The sequence below is a fragment of the Poecilia mexicana genome, unplaced genomic scaffold, assembly GCF_051168715.1.
Source record: "Poecilia mexicana isolate PSO_F unplaced genomic scaffold, ASM5116871v1 scaffold_9, whole genome shotgun sequence".
Classification (NCBI taxonomy): Eukaryota; Metazoa; Chordata; class Actinopteri; order Cyprinodontiformes; family Poeciliidae; genus Poecilia; species Poecilia mexicana.
Genome location: NW_028263378.1, coordinates 23,089,812 through 23,111,048, shown reverse-complemented (window position 1 = coordinate 23,111,048; position 21,237 = coordinate 23,089,812). Strand labels below are relative to the sequence as shown.

The following is a 21,237-nucleotide window of genomic DNA, read 5'->3' as shown; positions in this document are numbered from 1 at the left end:
TTCATTGAGACACGGGTAGATCGAGTGACGACACTTAAAATGAAAAGAGGAAGTGGAAGCATGTGGCTTTTAAACAGCATTTATTTAGCTTTCTCCATACAATACATTTAATGTTTAACAGCACATACTGTATTCTGAAATAACTCTCAGTATAAAATAGGGCTTCTACAATCAAAGAATAGTCATACAATGCTCTGAGGGACATGAAGACTACGGCAACAGTAAAACACCTCCATATTAAAGAATAGGATATTGAGAGAAGTGATTGTATTTGCCGAGCCACCGCTGTACTATGCAGAAGTCCCGACCCCCAGCTCTCAGAGCATCCGACATCCTGCAAGAACCCGTTTTTTTTTTGTTTGTTAATCGTTTGTTTCTCAAATAAAGGAACAGAAAAGACCATGGTAAAAGCAAAAAGAATATAATGTGTTACGATGACTAAAAGGGTTTTGGTAACCTGGATAAATCTGGCCTTTTGTTTGGACACTGAATATATACCAATGTCAAAGCATACACAGCATTATGACTGCTAATTGAAGCTTATATTGAGTTTTTTTTAATTATTTTTTTTATTTTACAATCATATATTAAAATGTTTGTGACTGGTGCTGAAAGAGACAGGATTTTTGTTTCTTCCCCCACCCCCAAAGTGTTTTCTTCACATCAAACACCGAATCACAGCCAAAGTTTACTGTACTATCACTGAAGCCACAAGAAAACCAGCTTATTTCAACGACATTGGCCAATTAAAGCTCGTCTTGACAAGGAGCTTTTCATCAAGGAGCAGGTGCGCATCAGAGCGTCTGGGCCTATATAGTGTCTGTAAATAGAATACATATAACATTGACCAGCTTTCATGTTAAATGCCTATTATATTTAGGTGCCGAGTATAAATTATATAACGTTTCCAATTGGGTATGAAAATAGGCCAAAGTAGAAGGAAGCAAAACGAGCCTGAGAGGGAGGCCGAACAACGGGAGAGAGAGAGAGACAGAGAGAGAGAGAAAGATTTGTCTCAAGTCTTGAGGTAAGCAATGTGTTTCAGTATAATGCCCTACAGACAATCATACAGTTACAATCATTAATTCTCTATGTACAAACTTCCTGATTTACATACACTGCACTGCTCGTCAGCTTAAAAACGTCTTCGAACTAAACACGAGACCATGGCGATGGTGCGGTACACTTCAGAACGAGGCGGGGGGGAAAGAGGGGGTGGAGTCCGACTTCACGTAGCCCGTTTCATGGGCCGGGTGATTAAAACGAACATCACAATATGGCTATTGAAGATGGCCTGCTTCCTCTTGCATACGTCACACACACTTATCAAATATCTACAACAGTGCAAATTTTCCTCATCAGTCGATTCCCACCTCCGAAATGCCCCGCACCGATCGGATAACTGGCAAACTACATGAGCCTGTTCTTTGAGTTATACCAATGGGAACAGGAGATGGTGAAGGACAGCTTGGAGAGGTTAAAAAGACGTAGGGACGCCAGCAGCGTGTCAAAGTACTCCAAGATACCGGCAGGAGTCATGCTGCATCGTCTGAAAGCGGGAGGTCTGATTTGACACGGTGGCTTGAAATCAAAGAGAAAACAGGGAAGCGAGGACAATCTGACTGCATCCAGTGGATGTACAGCAAGAGGAAAGTCTGGTAACAATCCCAGTAATAAATAAATAGAAGGAAATCCATAAATAAAGACGTGTAATAATGACACAGGGAATAGGCCTCGAGTACATGAATAAAGTGAAAAATCTGCTGGAAGCAAATTTATAAGAACCGTCTTAGTCCTAATTGATGGCCTACAGAAAGGTTTATTAATTTTACCATACGTTTAGCGCTCTTTCAAGTGTGAAAACATTGGTTACAGATGCCTTTTTGAACTTCTGAATGTTCCTGTGAAGCCACAGTTCACACGCAATATATAAAAAATGAGACCAAACAGTCAGACTAGTTGCCATGGAGCTCTGGGACAATTATCAGGAGGATGTGTTTGAAAAACGACAAGTCATGCACTTAACCACAAAGGCCTCTATGAACGCTCACTGCACAAGACTCCACTACCGAAGAAAAGGCATGTTGAAGCTCTTTAACATTTCCACACTGAACATTTAGCCAAGCAGATGAAATACTGGGAGAATATAGTGTGAGATAAGGAAAGATGAAAAATGTATAGTAATAGGGACAGGCAATAATTGTCTTGCTTATAGATTTTTTTAAATGTTGCTATAAATAGCATAATAATATTGAGACGACATTTTAAGTACACATTGCCCTCCCAAATTGGACTTTCTTGATAAGAATCTGAAGGAGAAATGAGGGAAAAACATAAAGCTGAACTTGAAGCCAATTAAAATCTATGAGCTGAATCAGAGTGCATGAACAACCTTTTAAGATTCAGAACTAGTTTCTCCATACAAGAGACATCTTCCCGACATAGGTTTTTTTTTGCCATTTATTTTGTGAATTTTAATTGGCGTATTCAATGTCTACTCCCAGTGTCATTCCACATTTAAAAAACTACAACCTAATAAAATTAATGTATTACTGTGTTTTGATTTCTTTGTACGTGTGACTCGCTGTGGTTGCTACCAGGACCGAGCTGAACTTTGTGTCGACAGTCCTCTTTATCGAGGAAACTGTTGGTGCCGCGGTTCAGGACTTATTTCCCCTGCCGTAAGGTGCCAAGTCTACCATCGCCACCTTGAGTTTAAGCTCAACGCCGACGACCTGCATCCCATCAGAATGCGCGACATGCTGACTGAGGAGGCTGAAGAAAGCTATGAAATGCATGTGCTATAGTAGTAACAGTTTGCACACTCATCGACACTACGGACTGGAACCGAGACGTGACATCAACAAGCTGTACGAAGAGGAGGAGGCTATAGGATGCTACAGTACTAGAGCTACCTGAACATGCTACAGATTGAGACTACCATGACGGGAGGTGGTTTCTTGAACGCATACGAACCGGACCAGCTTCACCGATGGGCTTGACCCGCTTAGAGCAGAACACTAAAGTATTTTTTTGATGACATTTAGTCTTAATGTACCATTTTAAGCTTGACTCCAGTACCGGGTCTGCAGCTTAGTGGATCCAGGGGCTCGGTAAAGCTAGCCTATTGTGTGCAAAAGAAAGAAACCTTCTCCTTCCCCCCGTCATTTGTAGCCGGTTCCTCATATGACTCACACACATACACACACACACACACACACACACACACACACACACACACACACACACACACACACTCGCTTGCACGAGTGCACAAACCCTGAAATTAGGAACGATTTCTATCATCATACAGCACTAGTGTTTTTGATTATCATAGAGAAAGAGCAAGGATTGCATACTGTACCATACATCTCCTAGGAGAGGCACCCTTCATCAGCATCAGATCAGTTAGTTCACCCCACGCACACACACACACACACACACACACACACACACACACGAAACAATTGATCAGAAAAACAAAAAGAAGGAAAGAAGAAGAAAATTACAATCACATGCTTCATAACGGAATGTAGAGAAAGTTCAGATCAGACTCTTGGCTACGTCTGGGAGCGAGCGAGCGCACACTCTAGGCATGGGCTGGCTGTAGCATCAAGGTATACCAAGGTTCCTCAAAGTTCTGCCGTCAAAACCGCAAAAAGACATCCACCGCATCGTTTGTACGGTTTAAAGTCCTCTTAGTAAGACGTGCAGCGTGATTGGAGGTTTCTCTGGCTTTAAGGAGAAAACCACTGCGCTGTTGCCCCCCTCCACAAGTTGCTGCACACAGCCATTCAGCTGGCTAAAAGAAGGCTACAGCACTTTTTTTTTTTTTTAACAAGAAAGACAATTTTGAGTGTTTGGATGTAGTTTCTTTAAAAAAATGAGAAACACTATGGCGTGGAAAGTAGGTAGTGCTGTTTTAAGTAAGATTAACTGACTTTTCTGTTCTGACATTAGACTGTAATGAAATTATGTCATGTTTTAGAGTTTTTTCATTTTGAGTTTTTGGGGTCAACACCATGATACATTTCCATGGTATTTTTTGTTTTTTACTTAAGCTCATCATACCTGGACAATCTCATTCTGGCCCATACCTAACACTCACACACCCACACCAATGAAAAGTCTTCTTTCCTCTACTTTGCAAGAAGAAGTTAAGAAGTGAGACGACTCACGAATGTCCTGATAGAAGACTTCTGCTGTTCACCAAGACGTCTGTCTGACGCGCTTTTATGCACAACTGGGAAGTCGGAATCAAACGGACAAATGTTCTTAAGACGGTCGTCTTTAAAAGTGATATTTAAAAGTCCATTTATGGGTAGTTCGCTAAACCTGAATCCAGTTGATCTGTTTCAACTGGTTTTACCTCCACGCATACGGACCGTACGTCCACTCGTGTTTCAGTCACCTAGCGCAAAACGATTCCACCTTCAGATCGAGCCTAAGGTTTCTATAAACACGGTCTACAAATGATTTCTGATCCCTGCCGAAAGAACTCAAAAACCTCTCCGGGTTTCTCGTCTTATTCCTTCCACTCAGCACAGCAGCACACCGTCTTCGACCCGGTTTGGGTTTAAACGGCGCTGCTCTCCTGCTGCATGGTTCCTTGCTTAGAAATCCTTCAGACATGAACATGTACATTTTGGACTTCTAGACAAGTTTAACCAAAGGAATTTGGCAGCTGTTATTTTGGCTACGACAACTACGGAAAAGTGCAAATATTCACTTCCTTTTGCTCTTTTCTTTTCTTTAAATGACATCTTACATTAAAGATCTTTTTTTTTTTTATACATATGACAGACCTACGTCCCGAGGTTCAAGAATAAATTAATATATAACTCTGAAGGATCACCAATCTTAATCTGATGAAAGTGCAGCACCCCAGCATTGTAGGAAGAATAGTGTGTGAGTCGATCCGGGTAGCAGACCTCGGATCAGCGACTGCCGAGCTGTTCTTGCTTTGACTGACCCACTCACACTTACGAGTGTCGGACTTACTCATGGACAGGATAGCTCTCATGCACGCACACACACACGCACACACACACATGCTCACACTGACTCTAGTTTAGATAAGTCTGGCCTCTCCCTCCATGTCCGGTGGGAGGTCACACACTCCGGTGAAGTGCATCTCCTTTCCCCTGCTTCCCTGCCCCATCCCAGCTCTGGAGCCCCCCAAGCTGGGAGAGGGCTGTTGGGCCTGAGGGTCCGGCGACGTCCCACGGGGGATCCCACCCGCCTGCCTCTCCTTCAGGAAGACCTCCAGTCGGCGCAGCATCTGCTTGGGGTTCTTTTTGGCAAACAGCTCCACTTCTACGCGTCACAAGAAAACGAAGGAATGCTCAACTAAGTAAAATCAAACATGTTTGTAAAAAGAAAAGCAAGACATTTTACAAAATAATATGAAAGTTAGGACTGATAAAACTGGCATATTGTGCTAAAAATATGAAGCCAGGGACATGCGTAACATAACAATAATAAATACATTTCTGTTGATTTTGTTTATGTGCAAAACTATTTATGGCAGCCAATTTTCATCCAGACTGAAACTGCATTTTTAATGCTTCTTAGCTGCTTGGTAAATGTGAAAAAACAAACAAAAAAAAGAAAACAGCTACTGTTTTTACCTTTTAGCACGAAGCCAGAGTCAGCAATCGTCTTCTGTTGGGTCTTCCACAGCTGGTAGATGTGGAGAAATGTGGCAACGTAAAACTCATTGAGCACACCGACCACTTGCTGACGACGATTGCACTCCCTGACACAGACACGGGAAAGGGGAGCCGTCAGAGGAGACACATATTGAACTTAAACGATAACATCGCTGAATCCAAGCAGTCCTTGTGATTGAGATGTTATTAAAAATTTACTTTACTCTTAATGAAGATGGACCCACAGAACGGAGCATTCATGAGTGTGGCCTGATGGTTCAACACAATCTAGGTCAAGGATGTCCAAAGTGTGGCCTGGGGGCCACTTGCAGCTCATGGACCCTTTGTGTGTGGCCCCTGACTTAAGTTCAAGAATGATACAAATTTGGCAGCCCCAGCTCAAGTGTTTGATGTAGATGGAGGCAAAATTATCACAAAGTAAAATCTTCTTACAGTGGATAAAAAATGGCTACAACACAAAGTATGTTTCTTTAAATAACCACGTTTTTTTTTTACATTTTTTTTTGCAAGGACCAGTGACTTTTACTGAAGGCAAACTTTGCTGCACCAACATAATCTGCTTTTAATTAATTTAATAAACTTGGCTTAATACATGAAGCATTTTCAAAGAAAAATCAGTTTATTGATTAGAGATGTTTTCTTTTTCTTCTCCAATTGACACCTAAAAATGACTTCTAATAAGGTGAACCATGCAGAACTCTTTTTAAGTTTTGGATCTAGAATAATTTATTTACACATTCCTTTCCAGAAACAAATCTGACGGCTTTATTAATTTAAGTAAAGCAATGATTAATATTTTTCTAAAAGGAGCTGCAATGACATCGTGACATCTCAATTTCACTTTGTTTTTGATGAATGACGAGGGATATGGCATCGTTCCAAATAATCCTCCCTTTGAGATCCGATGTTCTACAAGAGTTTCTGTCATTTTGTTGATCAGTGCTAAGCAGATAAAACAAAAACGAAGGTAGCGGAGGTGTGACTCACTTGGACAGGGCCTCCTCTCTCAGGACTTGCAAAGCAATGCGGGTCATGTTGATTGACATCACACAGAAAGGGAAGTTCTACAACAACAAAAAATACACATTAAGTAATGCATTATGCAACAGTCTCATACATTCCTTCATACTTTGAAGTTTTCTCTAGAAACTGGCAATTTTTTTCAGTTTCACTGAAGGTTGCTTAAAAGGGGAAATATCTTTGTTAAACCGCTCACCACTACAAATTGTATTCATCGTTTTTTAATCACTGGTTGAGAGAAATATGTCCAATTTGATTGGTTTGTGCAGTTCTACAAAAAAAAAAAAAAAAAATCAGAACTAAAATTGTAGGCAAATGGTTTAATGAGAAGCAGGTACTTTGTTTCGAGGATAACAGTGTGAAAGATAAAAACTATCTCTACACATATGTATGCGACTGCTAAAGACTTGAAAAGTACTATAAGAGAGACAACACAGGCTCTATTTTTATCTCACAAGCTTAAGCAAATTTACAAAGCAGGGTGAGAATAGTTAAGATACTTCAGAATTTCTAGCAAAGTTGCAGTTCAAAAATAATTCTCCTGTATTTATATCAAATGCTAGCATGATGTCTGTAGACTCTGCCATAAATAAACTGTTTTAGGACTGCGTTTCGTGACTTGAAGACACCTGTGTAGGATGCTGCGACAGCTTGTAGATATCTCTCGCCAACGGCAGAGTTTCTGGGTCCATCACGAAATACAGAGTGTGCATCAGTCCAAGAAACCCAGTGCCACGCAGGTCAGTGGCCGGGTCAGAACCTGAAAAACACCAAACCACCGTAATGTCGCTTTGTTTGGTGGAACTGCTGTTTAGCTTTTTGACAACAAAGCTCTTATCAGGTGATCCAGTTTTAGGATAAAGATGGATCAAATAACTTCCTTGAGTTGAGTTAGTCTCTCAACAAAATTAAAACACCAGATGTACGATCAAATAGCTAACCCTGAAAGCCAATGTTTTCCCAGTGCGGACCGTAGCGAGGACAGTCCAGCCTGGTTCCAATCAGCCTTTTATGTATGGTCTGCAGGACACGCATGTGGACTGTTTGGCTGTTATCCACAGGACCTACACACACACAAACAGAGAGATCAAGCCATTTCTTTATAAGACAAACTGTGGATTTATGGCTGTAACTGTGGCAAATCACACAACCACACACACACACACACACACACACACACACACACACACACACACACACACACACACACACACACACACACACACACACACACCCCCCCCCCCCACACACACACACACACACACACACACACACACACACACACACACACACACACACACTCACTCACACTGTGCAATGGCAAAGACAAGATCCCTCTCCTCCAGGAGCTCCCTGTGCAATCGGGGCGGTCCGAACAGGAAGTGTGCGATCGCAGCCAGACCGGTCCTGCGAATAGTTGGCTGGATGTTTTTCTGCAAATGGAGGGTTTTAGGTGGGGAGGACAAACACTAAATAACTAATTCTCATATTTAACACGTCATCACTCTAATGACACTGCACATATTTAACATTAATGCAAGAATTAGAATCCACTGCGAATACTTGAAGGTTTTCCATGGTCTCTCAGAAAATCAGCTGGACTTTTTTTTCCCCCAAATCAACATTGGTTACATTTACTTTTTTTTTTTATTTGCTTACAACAGCAGTAAAGCACAACAACAAAAAATGTCTACTGAAGGGCTGGCCACTGGAGAGCAGTGTGAACTGTCAGATAAGAGGTCTTTCTTAGGATAAAAAAAAAAAAACAAGAAAACTGCCTGGTTGAGGAATAATTAATCTTTAAAAAAAGAAATGATGTCAAATACACACCTGCAGCTGAGGTGTGTGACACACAGTAAAATATTGCATTTCTTACCAGCAAGTCCCCAAGGTCTGTGGTCTGGAAGTACTGTAGAGCTTCATTGAAGGAGATGAGCGGGGTTGGGTTCGAGTCCTCAGTTAGAGCTGTTGAGGCAGTCAGTGAAAGAATCTGAGAAACCTACACAAATCTCCACACGCCCAGCCTTTCCTAGTTATTGTGAACAAACCTTTGGCGAAACAAGGCAATGTAATCCATCAGTAATCATTTTCTAGATACCTTTAATAAATCAGTTCAGTGTTTTATTCATGCCGTCTCCTTGGGTTAATTTAATTGCTTCCAACTTACAGTTCACATCAAAACTGATTTATTCCCCCCCTCCTGACTCAGACAAGTGAGACAATGAGAGGCAGCTGACCTGGTTGGATGTTATCTAGAGCCTCCCACTCTTGCCTGGCCTTTTCCAGATCAGCATCTTCTTGCTCTTCTGTAAAAACATAAACACTCATAAACCGGGACAAACAAATCATAACTTCACTGCAGCCTTCAACCAGGAGAAGCGCTGCACTCTTCATTTGATGAGACTCACTTTTTCCAAAGCTCTGCCAAAAACAACTGCACAATATTTAGCATAAACACCTATTCAGGTATGAAAAGGTATGTGTGTGTGTTATTTACCTGTGGGACTGGGCTTGTCTCCACCTGTCGTCAGGTTCTGCAGGATGCCATTTTGCTTCAGTGCTGAAATCTAAACCATAAATGCATACCGTATTACATAAATCCTACTACTGTAAGTAGTATCTGTCAGATATTTACACCCATTCCTGATCAGAATGAATTTAGCATTGATTTAATTGTTTTATTTGGTTGGTGGGCCATTCTCATTTAGTCTGTTTGAACCTGTAAGACCCACAGGATCTTCAGCACCACCTTGGGAGGCGATTACCATTTTGACCAAGGGGTCTCCAGTTCAAAATTGCAACATTTCTTACATTTACAGCGTCAAACAAAACAAACCCTTTGAAAAACCTGTTCACCTCCTCGCCTGTGGAGGCGCTGCACCAAGAACTACTGAAGAAAACGACATGAAAACCTTTGAAGAAAACATGGACGCAACTTCCTTCTTCGTGAAATGTAAACAAGAATGGGACGAAGTCGTATTTTAGTTGTTGTAGGATTCCTCTTCTGTCCACAGAATATTTCTCCCATTAGCGCTGGACTCACATGTTTGTTTTGGTTGCAATTACCCAGAATGCCCAGCGCTGGGGTCTACAATCTCTTTTTGTTCTGCTTGCATCCATATATGCATTCAAACCTTTACACAGTATTCGCCCAGCTAAGCATCCATGATGGATCTGACCTTAAAAATAATGAACATTAAGGAAATTATGCCAAAAGTCATTATGTCAGTACCAGCGAACAAGATTAAACAGGCTCTACCTTTTCAGATAAGAAGTGAGGTCACACCAAAATTGCCCAAGAATCTTGTTCTTGGCAACAAAAAATATGTTGTTTCTCTGCAACTCGATAAGGAATACTTCTCTAAATATTAGCATGCAAAGAAATATAAGGATGTAATTAAAAGCTCAAATTTCACAACATTCATGCTGATGATGAGTGTATGTAAACTTCTGACCAGCGCTGTAGTTGTTTAACAAAGCTTTATTACCGGCAGAGATCTGAAAGGTGCGTTGCCGTTGGTGTGGTCTTTCCCATTGTGACCTATGGCCACTCCATTAATGACCTGCACAAAAACAGGAGTTCACGCCGGTGACTTAGTCTTCCTAGCAACAATTAATTACATGGGATCAGAGAGAAGTGGCTTGCAGCTTACAGGCTTGTAGGTGGAATGTGCATTGGTGATGTCCTCTACAGGCTTCCGTTCATGTGACAAACCATTCAGACCCTGGCAAGAAGAACAAATGAGCTTAAATACAAAAATAAAACACTTACTCAGAAAGTGAGAGTCATTATGAAAGCAGATCTCATATTATGATTTAATATATTGCCTGAAAACTCTTTACCGATCTTGGAGGGAAGAAAAAAAGTAGAAGTGCTACATTTACCATAACTCGTTTTTGCAACTAATAAAACTTCCTGCAAAGACAGCAGCCCGAGTTAATGATCCCCTCACTTTTCTTTTCTTTTTTTTTCTTTTTGTAAAAACTTTCACTCAAAAGCCGTGCAGCATTAATGATATGATTATCCGACCGTCTGCAAGCGCTGCACCACGCTAGGATAGAGGCCAGGCTGCTGGAGGTAATGTTATGGCTACAAAACCAAGTTAGGGATAAGAGAAATGCGATGTCAGCTGCCACTGCAGCAACCTGCCGAGCAATCCAGATCAGAGATTACAGCTAAGGCAAGAGAGACATTAGCTGACCTCAGGCTGTGATTTCAGCAATGGTGGCAACCTGCTTTAAAGAAACATTTTTTTTTTTAAATTCAGAACCGATCAAGACGACGCCTGGAGAGAAAATGTTCCCCGCTGGAAGGGGACACTTGGAATAAGGCGGAAGCAGAGTGAACTCCGCTCGGTTTTGTTGAGCAACATAGCAGGTGCTCCTAATGGTGTTAAATTAGCGTAAGCCCAAACACCACAATGAGATTAAAGCTTGGATTGAAAAGAAGAAGAGGGTGAAACGAAGGTACCTCTGTGTGTGATGTGACGTCAATGTTTTCTTCCATTGCATGTAATCGTGTAGACTGTTGATGTTGCTCCCGATCGTGGCCTCTAAAGGCTCCCGAAGTCATGAACGGAGATGGGCTGGGGAGTCGGGGCAAACGCCAGCATGGTTTCTGTAGTGCACACCTGGAGGGACTCAAAGTCTCTATCTACACTTTTCTCATTTTCTCCTCGCATGCGCAGAGATCTTCATGTCAACAGCCGGACTTCACAGAAACGTCACTGCAATCCATATTGTCTGGATCATCTTGTTTTTTTTTTTCTTTTCTTTTCTTGTCTGCAGCCGAGTTCGGGTGGTTTCACAGGCCTCGATCGCGGGAGAACGTGCGTATGCAAGTCAACGAGATCTTCTCAAAATCGGCGCGTAGTGTCATGAAACCCTGCCTCTTTCCTCTCCTCGGCGGCTCAGCCCCACCACAGGCAAACAGAAGCTGCATGATGCTGCTGCTTCTCGGGGCTGGGCTCTCCCCGTCCAAGAACCGTCATGATTCTGGCACCCAGAGCAAATGCAGTTTGTCAAAAGCTGGGTTGTTGTGAGAGCTCAGCTGCAGTGGAGAAGCCAAGAAGATATTGCGGTGTGGGTCATGTAGAAAAAGTTCTTGTACGACCCAACTCCAAAGGAGGAGGCACGCAGTATCTGAAAAGTATAATAAGAGTAATAATTATTTGATATGGAAGGAACAACAATATTACACCCAAACATGAAAGGTGTAGGGCTGACTGTGGGGTCTACCACAGCAGACAGCCAAACTAAACAACAAGCTAGTGAAAATGTTACAGTGCTCTCCACTCTTTTGCTTCAGTCTACACTATGCATAAAAATCACAATAATTAATTATACAAATATGTAATAAATAGCATTACTACAACTGTAACAAGAGATATGTTAAAAGCCATATCAGAAATTTTTGCTAAAATATGAGATGTAAATGCTGTAACACAGCACAGACACACACACACACACACACACACACACACACACACACACACACACACACACACACACACACACACACAGATTGTGGAAGAAAACCCAAAATGTTTGACCCAAGTGATGCAGTTCAAAGAGGCAAGACTACTAAATACTGAGAACATGTATGTAAAATTATAATATTGAAGTAGAGATTCAACTAATGATTATTTTAGTAACTTGTTATTTGTATTACTAAGCCATTTTTTAAATGGCATTTTCTGCAGATTTAACTATTTAAACCTAAAAAAAAAACTATATTAGAAACACATTAAAAGATCTAAATAAGTACGTCAATTATTTTTTAATGAGGAAATGAACAAATTATTGCTTAAAATGCAGTAACGTAATAGTCCTGTAATGAATGAATGATCATTTACAGTACCGAATAGTAATTGGACAGGAAAATGTGCTTAATAGGAGATTTCTTTACAGAATCTGAACTGGGTGAAGCTAAAACTATGCCACTTTGGGAGTCCTGTGTCCTCTTGACTTTAAAAACACAACCATATTTCTAGACAAAAAAGCTTTTTATTTACTCTTAAATGCAAATGTATATATTTTTTGTACAATCACGGCTTAATTTCTGCTCTGAATACGTTGTCTTTTCAGCAAATTGCCCTTTTGAGTCTGTATTCTCCAGTTAATGATTAATTTATTACCAAATACATTTATGATTATATCAATAATCAATTAATCATGATAATCTTTTCTGGACTATATTGAAGATATTGCTAAATACATACGACATTATTTCTTTCATTTCGGTGGCGTTTAGCAAGTAGTTGGTAACCGAAAACAGGAGAGGTTTGGTCCGACTTAACTTCAGACATTGAGAAAAATGTGTCATTTTATTCGGAGTATGTAAACTTCTGGTTCCAACATTATTAATAGTAACTTATTATAAAATATAGTAGCATAACGTGTTTATTACCAAATTACAAAAGAGTTGTACTTCACATTTTATCATTATATTTGTATTTGCATACAGCTTTCCTCGTGCACATTTTTTGTTTTACTATTTTATTGTAACCAACAGCTCAGCACAGTAGCGAAACATGTGTTAATCGTTTAAAAGTCAAAGTATTGCAGAGTGAACGCACAGCGCCATGTCAGAAGTGTTCATAGAGCTGAGTTTCTGCGCTGACAGTCTCCTACAGAGGCGGTGACAGCTCCAGCCCCAGCAGCGGTCGGTCTGCCGTCAGCTAGCAACCAGTATCTCTAGCAACCAGAAAGCTAGCAGCCCCGCTGGCACAAAGACGCAGCTACAGCTTTATCGCAAACCGAGAGCGTAACAAACTACATTTTCACTATGCAAGCCCGTCGAAAGTCTCTGGCAAAATTTTAAATATTTTTTGACGCAAATACTACGAGTAGTTAAGCAGCCATTTCCCACTAAGCGCAGAAAAGAAAAGCCAGCTGCCAGGCTAACTAACTAACGGGGCTAGCTGGAGCTCTACTGAACTGTAACGGAGATGGAGTCGATCTCCAAATCCGACAACAAGGCGCTTATTAAATCTACTTCAGACTTTATTGTCTATGAAACACGCGCAAAACATGACATGCAAAAAAATGTCCAGCCATACTATACGATAAGAAGCGTGCAAAAAGTACCTGAGTTTCTGATTGTTTCTCCCTCCAATCTCAGCTTCCCTTCCCCCGTTCAGTAGCCACAGCAATTTCAAGTGCATCCTGGGAATTGTAGTTTCCTGTCAAAGACTAAATTCATTACGTCATTGCTTTCTGGGAGCTAAGGTAGAGTATCTATGACAAATTCCTAAAACAACCCTTTCCCAATGTCTTTCTCGGTCTTTACGTAAACGATTTAACGCACTGATGAGATGTGTAGAAACCAGCCTCTCTTCCACAGTAAGTGCCCCTATTTTCAAAGCCTGTTCCTGAAGTTAAAAGTGAAATTATGGTTCTATTTTCATCTTAAAGGGGTGGTTCGGTATCTGTAATGTAAGGATATATTGTCCTATCAATATCTTACCTTCAGAAATGAACTCACTTGGTGTTAGTTGTGTTAGTGAGGCATTATTATTCATTGAATTTCTAGAATATACATTTTGTACCTTTTAATTTTTTTTTCTTTTTCCCTCTGTTAAGGTTAACTTACTATGTGAAGACCCAAACACATACTTTTTCCTTACTGGGATTTTTACAGTTCTGTTTAGTATTTTTTTCTAATTTCAGTTCTGTTACAAGGAAGCTCCATCCATTTTGGTCAAAAGATGTTATTATTATTCCATCCATTGTCTAATTGTGTATCTGTAATAGTAATAGGGGAAAGGAGGTTTGGGGTGATTCAGAGAGACATATTAACCTTACATACATGTTTTTCACTGTGGGAGGAAGCCAGAGTACCTACAGATAACCCCATGCTTGGAGATGGAGAAAACACAAACTCCACACAGAAAGACCCCAGGCAAAGATTCAAATCCAGGACCTTCTTGTTGCAAGGCAACAGAACTAACAAACATGCCACTCCACAACCTACGTATTCTGCAATACGTTTACCATGTACTATAAGATACTGGAATCGTCTTATCTTTTTATCAAGGCTTCATTAACATGTGTTCCTCAGAACGTGCCCATATTCACCTCAGGACAGGAAAAGAAAAATTAATTAATCAATGCTGGCATCACTGCCAAGGATTTAGTATGGCTGCCAGAAAGCTTGTTTTGTCTGTCTCTCATTGCACGACTTCTTTGCAAAGAAATTATTTCCCTTCTCTGGTCCAGGGTCAGGTTTTTCCCACATCTCCACCTCATTGCACTAGTAATGGAGCACGTTCTGTGAATCTCCTCCAGTCTGATCACATCTGCTTTTGCTTTCATTTTTAGGGCATTTGCCTGTGGAACATTCTTTCAAGAAAAGTATTAAATAAAGGAGGACTTGGCGCTTAAACGCCGACATGTATGTCCCACTTAACATTTGGGAGTGAATATCAATCTCCATGTTTGTCAGGAACCCAATCGTTTGATAAGGATTGCGGAAAAAGGGAGAAGAAAAGAAGCCCTTGATCCTGAAATCTCAGTTCCAGGTTCAAAGAATGTTTTTGAGCTTTAGTGATACAACATAATCACACAGATATGAAGCAGGATCATAGAGAACTTCTGTGAGACGGGAAGTGAGAGTCCTACACCGTGACTCATTCTGGCCCCGTTTGTCTGCGCTGTGTCCAAGAAAATTATCCGTTGCAAAACATTTTGGATTGAACAAAGCTACACAAATTTGGCAATGTGTTACATAACGGGCAGTAATGAGGGACAGATTTCCTGTTTGGAATGAAAACTCTAAGTTACTTGATCATGGGGAATGTGCTGCTGGCTCAGATTGAGCTGCTGTAGCTGCTGGGCTCCTCACACATCTGAAAGGCCAACCACCTGCTCATTCTGGCAAAACCAGCAGTGAAAGGCCATCAGAAAGGAGGGCAGTGCTTTTGATGATCATCTTTTTTACAGAATTTTAAGGAAAGTCATTAAATCGTTCCTTTCCTGTCCAATAGCAGAAGAAACAAAGTGAACTCTCCAATCTGAGTTCTAAGGCTCATTCCAGTTAGTTTTTTACTTGTGAATAACCGGAGGACCAATTAATTTTGCATATTCTGTACTACAAAAACCTCTTAGGAGTTTGTGTTGCATTTTGTCATGTTAACAATAAAAATCAAAAATTTTCTTTTTATATTTTAAAGTCAAAGACGTGTGCCTGTTCCCTTACATTTATTTATTTTTTTTACATACACCAATTGTAAAACTTTGTGATCCGCCCCTTTTAGTCTAGTGCATAGTGCAAACAAGTATGCTTGCTAAACTAATATATATATATATATATTTATATATGTGTGTGTGTGTGTGTGTGTGTGCGTGCGTGCGTGTTTAAATTAAACATAAGACCAGATATATGTTCAACAAGACTTTATTCCAGTTCCAATCCAACACAATAATTAAAACTTCTTCTCTGAAAGCATAAATATCAGTGACACCCTGCAGTCGCTGCAACTATGCAAAAATCAATAAATAACATGCAGAAATAAAAGTGCATTTTCACAAACAGGGGCAAGGAAATTAGTTTGGTTGATACTGAAAGAGACTCGTCAGCAAGGGCTGATGCTTGGGTCAGTTAAGAAATATATGTATTACATAGGGGAAAATGCTATGACTACCCAGAGTCTTGACTTCTGTTAAGTGATGATGCATGATCATAGATTAAGGACTGGGTTACACTGAAAAGTATAGCAGCTGAAAATAACAACAGGCTGTATTTCACATATAGTGCACTCCCCGTTGGTGTTTACATTTTTTTTTGTAATTTAAAGTCCATTAAATGTTAAGTGCAAAAAGTTTACATCTGAGCATAACTGCTTTTGATTGGGAAATCTGAGTATTTCTTAACTGTGTTGATACAATTTTACAGGGCGAATACCAAAACTTTCTTCTTTGCTTGACAATTGCCCATATCAGGTAGAAGTGCACACAGTGCACATATGTCGAATAAAAAAAAAATATATATAAAATTTTATAGGCTTATCAACAACAGCGTTGTGATTATGTGTGTTTAACTCATTCTGTTTTTAATGAAAAGTGCTGAGATGTTTCTAAAGATTTCAGAAAAGCACAATCTTCCCAGGATCTCGCTAAAACTCACTGGAGCGTCTACTTTTTCAGTGACTCTAAGCAGATTTAGATGAGATTTTTTTGATGAGCAGAAGTTTCTCTCTCTCTGTTGGCTCAAGAGGCGTCTCGTGTCAGCAGGCGTGAGCCGTCTCCATGGAAACGTTATTCGCCAACCTGTTTCTGAGGTGGCTGGCAAAGTCCACCTGCGTCTGCGAGAGCACTTTGTTTATGATTGTCTTTGGGATCCAGCCCTACAGAGAACAAAGACAAATCTGGGATTAGACAGACTCCCGTGGCTTTTGAACACAGTTTTTAGTTTAGGTTTGTGATTCCAGTATTCTGATGTACCTTTAGATCTAGGCTCAGCAGCCAGGTGAACTTAGTCTTATTTGGGTCTTCAGCACAAGGCTTCATCACTATACAGGTAGGCCCATTCTCGGCTCTGCAAGATGTGACAAATTAGACGTGATTTGAACAAATCTGAATAACGATCTTGTGTGCCAGTACACCAGGCAGATGATCCACCTCATTCGTTTACCTGATTACACCTTTCTGCTCCGGCATTTTCGGATGCTGAGTGGACATTCCAGCTAGGAAGCAGGTGGAGCCTCGACGTTTGGCACAGCGGACGCTCACAAAGTCCCTCGGTCCCACCACGTTGCCTGGCGTCTCTGCTGACACTTCGTGGGTCACCATGGTGTCCTGTCCAATCTTTTGAAGAATCTGGGACAACCCGGTTTAAAACGTTACCAACGACCATGAGTTTAAGACCTGTGCACTGTTTCCGGAGTCATCCCTAGTAAAATATTTCCGTCTTACTTTGACTTGTTTGACGTTGGGGTTCCAGTCTCCCATTTGCTCCATTTTTTCCACCAGCTCTTCGTACAGGTTGTCGGGATGTTGCTCCATCACCACTTCCAGTTTGAACACCTTCCCAATGTCTGGCAAGACCTTGCTCAGAACCTTGTCTCCGTTTGCCTGCAGAAATGTGGGAAGAGATCCAGCAGTCATCTCCCTCGCCAAATAAGATGGATCGCTTCTGTCCGAGAGTTGTATCCATTACACCCAAAGTTAATTTAAACTTCAGTGAAAGCTTGGCTTCTGCATTGTACTCACAGCTACGGTTTCCACCGTCCAGCCGTCCTGTTCACTGAGGATGCTGATGGCTTTCTGCAGCGCATCCTCTCCTTGCTTCACGTAGGACATTTCTTCCTCGTTGAACACTTCCTCCTCCTGAATGCGAGAGCCTTAAGCAGAAAGCATGTGTTAACTCCATCTCCACAGGTCTGGGATGACATGTGTTGTAGCTTTGTAAATTCAGTGCAACAACTAGAAACCTCAGAGACTGTAATGTGGTGCTCAGCCTGATGTTTTCCAAATTCCCAATAATAATCTTGACAATCTAACAATCTACATTTTCAGCAAATACAAAGTAAAAGGTGCATCCAACATTGCTGTAGGGTAACAATTGGGCATTTTCTCCACATATAAGTTAAAAATCTTCATCTAATATCATGGGAAAAATATGTGGGAAAGAAATGAATCAAGTGAGAATTTGGACTGAGCAACATGGCTAAAAAACAAAGGGTCCAAAATTTGATACTGCATTCCTGCCAATGTGTATCAATATTCTCTTAAAACATGTCTCTCTTGAAAATGACACACCATTTATCACTAAGCTTTACCTGGACAAAAAACAAAGGTAAAATAAAACAGGCAACAAACCCCCCCAACTCACTGAGGAGAGAGCTCCGTCTGCGGACTTGACTGATCCAGTTGCTGGGGCCTGGACCCGCCAGCCTGTTCAGCTCATGATGGATTGCTGCCAGGGCATTTCTTCTAAGACCTGGAAAGCAGGAGGACATCACATTTACAGGTAAAACTGCGAGAAAAACGTAAGAACGCATTTGGCTCCGCTCTGCGTTCTTTCGTTTGTTCATGCAGACCTCAGGTGGAAAAAGTGTGGATTCAAGCAGGAAGTCAAACAGGCGGTAGAGAAGTAGGTCAAGGCAGCTGATTGTCAGCCCAGTGGGATTCGTTCACTCACCTGTCATGTTCCTCATGTGCCGATAGGAGATGCCAGCACACAGTTTGAAAGTTGCGGGCAGCATTTTGCTTTGTAGGAGTTTCTGACACGTTAAACTGAAAAATAAAGTGTTAAAAATAACTGGGAGCACAAGCAAGAGGTTAGCCTACGTCCAGGATGCAAAGGTTCAGCAGAGCAGAAGAGACAGCTGCAGAGGCTTTCCGACTTCTATCTGTGGGATGTTTGAGAGCTCTGGTATATATAGGAGCTTCCCCCCCTCTGAAGGCCATCTTGCTATCACCAGATAGATAAACAGGAGAACCGACTAACCGATCCAACGGCCGTGTTATCAAGGACACTCCAACGGACACGACAAGCATTTCTCACAAACTCTGCGTGAGATAACGTCCAGTGCTCGGGTCCACTGATTCACACATAAACAAACATGCCACGGCGCAGACGGCCTCCCGTATGGGATGGCACCCAGAGGAGAGAGGTCAATGGGGCAGACCCTGAGTGACTCAGTCGTCCAGCCTCTCGGACCATGACCACATAATCACTCCGCAACTCAAGGGCAACAATGTTTCTCTTAGTTTGGCTCCTTTCTCCCGTAAGAATGATTGATGTCTCAGAATAAGACTGGCAAAAATTCAATGTCATAGGAGGAAACGTCACGTCAGCAACTCGAGTACTCCATCTGGCTTCATGGATTTTCCTTTAAATAGATAAATTCAGTGGACTTTTTTTTTTCTTAAAGCACAGAATATTTTTTTTATTCCTATAAAAACTTGAATAAACCAAAACCAAGGAAGGTTTCATCTATTTATAGCATCACTGTTATCTTACTTCAGTAGTTAAAAGAAAAATCCAATAAAAAAATTGTGTTGAACAAAATAACATTTGGTTCATTTATTGTTGTATGTACTTTGTATGAGTCTCTTTTTCCAACAGGACGTCTATTATCTTCTCCTAAAAGTCTTAACATTAACATTTTGTTTCCTCTTATGCTTTAAACATAGCATCATCACCCAGATTACCGTTTCTGGAATTTCACCCAAAAGCGTAGGTGATTAGATTTGGTAAGGATAAATTATATAAAGCTGTGTGCGTGTTTTAGAAACCTTGCTTTCTCCATCCAATCCAAACACAAGTTATCTAAGGGTAATATTGTCTCAACAGGCCCCTCGTCAAGAAAGCTGTCAGAGGCAACAGCTCAGATCAGATCAGAGCTGGAAACCTGTGAAGAGGGAAACCGCTTATGGGATCAGAGTCAGAGCAAGCGCAGAGAGAGGGAGAGAAAAGAGGTGTTTAATAAGTCCCTGGCAGGAGGAAAATAGAAACTGAAGTCACCTTAAACTGTGACCCACGTCCTTGCGGTTAGGTTCCCTCGTTCAACAGCAGGCGTGTGATGGGTGATTCATCACGCAGTGGAAAAACTCCCATGTTTTTGTACAGTAAAGAAACACGGGACAAAGAGAACGAGAAACCAGGTCACAAGCCTGATCAAATGAGTTCCCTTTTTATTAGCAAGTACATGATTTTCTTTTCATAAGGCTCCAGTTTGCATCACATCACTTTTGTCTAAAAGTTAATCCAAAGTTGGAAGCGCCAACTATCAAACAATCTATCCTACAAGAACAAGAAGGTTTTCCTTAAGTGCTTTCTGAAGCTTTTAATTTCCTCAAAACAGATTTTTAATATACTTTACATTATGATTTGCTTTAGACGTTTCTTATTTCACTTGAAACTTCAACCTCCTATTTTGCACAAGTCTCAACAAGGTGGTTTTGAAATTATACCATTCAGCTTAATAGAGAAGCAGGTGAGCCACATTAACACAAAAATTGCACTTTGAGTTTTTAATCCACAGGCCTGATCAAAGTGGAAAGACAAGGTGATCCAATTCCACACAGCTGGATAGTGATCACAGTGAAAACTTCAAAATGCTGAAAAGTGACATGTAAACTCAATCTGGTCACTCATCAGCTGATCAAAAGTTTAAGACTACAGCTAAAAGGAACTGAATGAACTGAAAGGTATTCTGTTCTTTATTAGGAAATGTTCAGAGTCTGGTGGTTTTTGTCTGAAAAAAAATTTCTAATAAAGAATATTGTATTCTTTTATATACACATATTTCAATAATTTTTTTCCATATTCTGAAACTGAAGGGATCAAAGAAACAGATGCCATCTTCATTTTCTTCATCTGAACAACTTAAAGAAAAGACTTCAATTCTTCAACACATATCTTTTAATTTTGGTGTGTGTTTAGCCAGACAGAGTAATGAACGGCCACCCCATGGCCGCCACTTCATCTCAGCTCGTGTGCAAAAGCCATAAGAAAGGGGAATTGGGTCGATAACACGCCGCCGACATGTGTGAATGTGGCGTCACGGTCACATCCACAGAGCAATCAGGGGGGTAA

The 21,237-nt window shown here is 40.9% G+C and overlaps 2 protein-coding genes across 3 annotated transcripts; both read right to left on the bottom strand.

Annotated features, from left to right (window-relative positions):
* Positions 1-63: 63 nt before the first annotated feature.
* elmod3 (ELMO/CED-12 domain containing 3) lies at positions 64-13,867 on the bottom strand. The gene is made up of 13 exons (XM_015013309.2): positions 13,782-13,867; positions 11,164-11,834; positions 10,346-10,417; positions 10,181-10,255; positions 9,190-9,259; positions 8,930-8,998; positions 8,569-8,657; positions 8,002-8,125; positions 7,634-7,756; positions 7,322-7,452; positions 6,660-6,736; positions 5,631-5,758; positions 64-5,316 (listed from the first exon to the last, which is right to left on the bottom strand). The coding sequence occupies exons 2-13, from the start codon at positions 11,263-11,265 to the stop codon at positions 5,072-5,074; spliced, it is 1,305 nt and encodes a 434-aa protein (XP_014868795.2). The 5' UTR covers positions 11,266-11,834; positions 13,782-13,867; the 3' UTR covers positions 64-5,071.
* A 2,206-nt stretch (positions 13,868-16,073) lies between these two features.
* Positions 16,074-21,122, bottom strand: star (steroidogenic acute regulatory protein). 2 transcript variants are annotated; one of them, XM_015013310.2, is made up of 7 exons: positions 18,835-21,122; positions 18,526-18,633; positions 17,904-18,034; positions 17,607-17,765; positions 17,326-17,510; positions 17,136-17,229; positions 16,074-17,038 (listed from the first exon to the last, which is right to left on the bottom strand). In XM_015013310.2, the coding sequence occupies exons 1-7, from the start codon at positions 18,896-18,898 to the stop codon at positions 16,919-16,921; spliced, it is 861 nt and encodes a 286-aa protein (XP_014868796.2). In that variant the 5' UTR covers positions 18,899-21,122; the 3' UTR covers positions 16,074-16,918. The 2 variants fall into 2 exon arrangements, with proteins under 2 accessions (XP_014868796.2, XP_087865128.1); XM_088009002.1 differs by lacking the exon at positions 18,835-21,122 and having other exon boundaries at positions 18,526-18,789.
* Between the last annotated feature and the right edge of the window lie 115 nt (positions 21,123-21,237).

Excerpts from the sequence above, each read along its gene's own strand:
- elmod3 (XM_015013309.2), bottom strand. The coding sequence starts at position 11,265 with ATGACTTCGGGAGCCTTTAGAGGCCACGATCGGGAGCAACATCAACAG. Across the intron at positions 9,260-10,180 it reads CACCTTTCAGATCTCTGCCG|ATTTCAGCACTGAAGCAAAA; the intron begins GTAATAAAGCTT and ends TTTATGGTTTAG. Across the intron at positions 6,737-7,321 it reads TGTCGCAGCATCCTACACAG|AACTTCCCTTTCTGTGTGAT; the intron begins GTGTCTTCAAGT and ends TTGTTGTTGTAG.
- star (XM_088009002.1), bottom strand. The coding sequence starts at position 18,727 with ATGAACAAACGAAAGAACGCAGAGCGGAGCCAAATGCGTTCTTACGTT. Across the intron at positions 17,511-17,606 it reads CCAACGTCAAACAAGTCAAA|ATTCTTCAAAAGATTGGACA; the intron begins GTAAGACGGAAA and ends GGGTTGTCCCAG. Across the intron at positions 17,230-17,325 it reads GAGCAGAAAGGTGTAATCAG|AGCCGAGAATGGGCCTACCT; the intron begins GTAAACGAATGA and ends CACATCTTGCAG.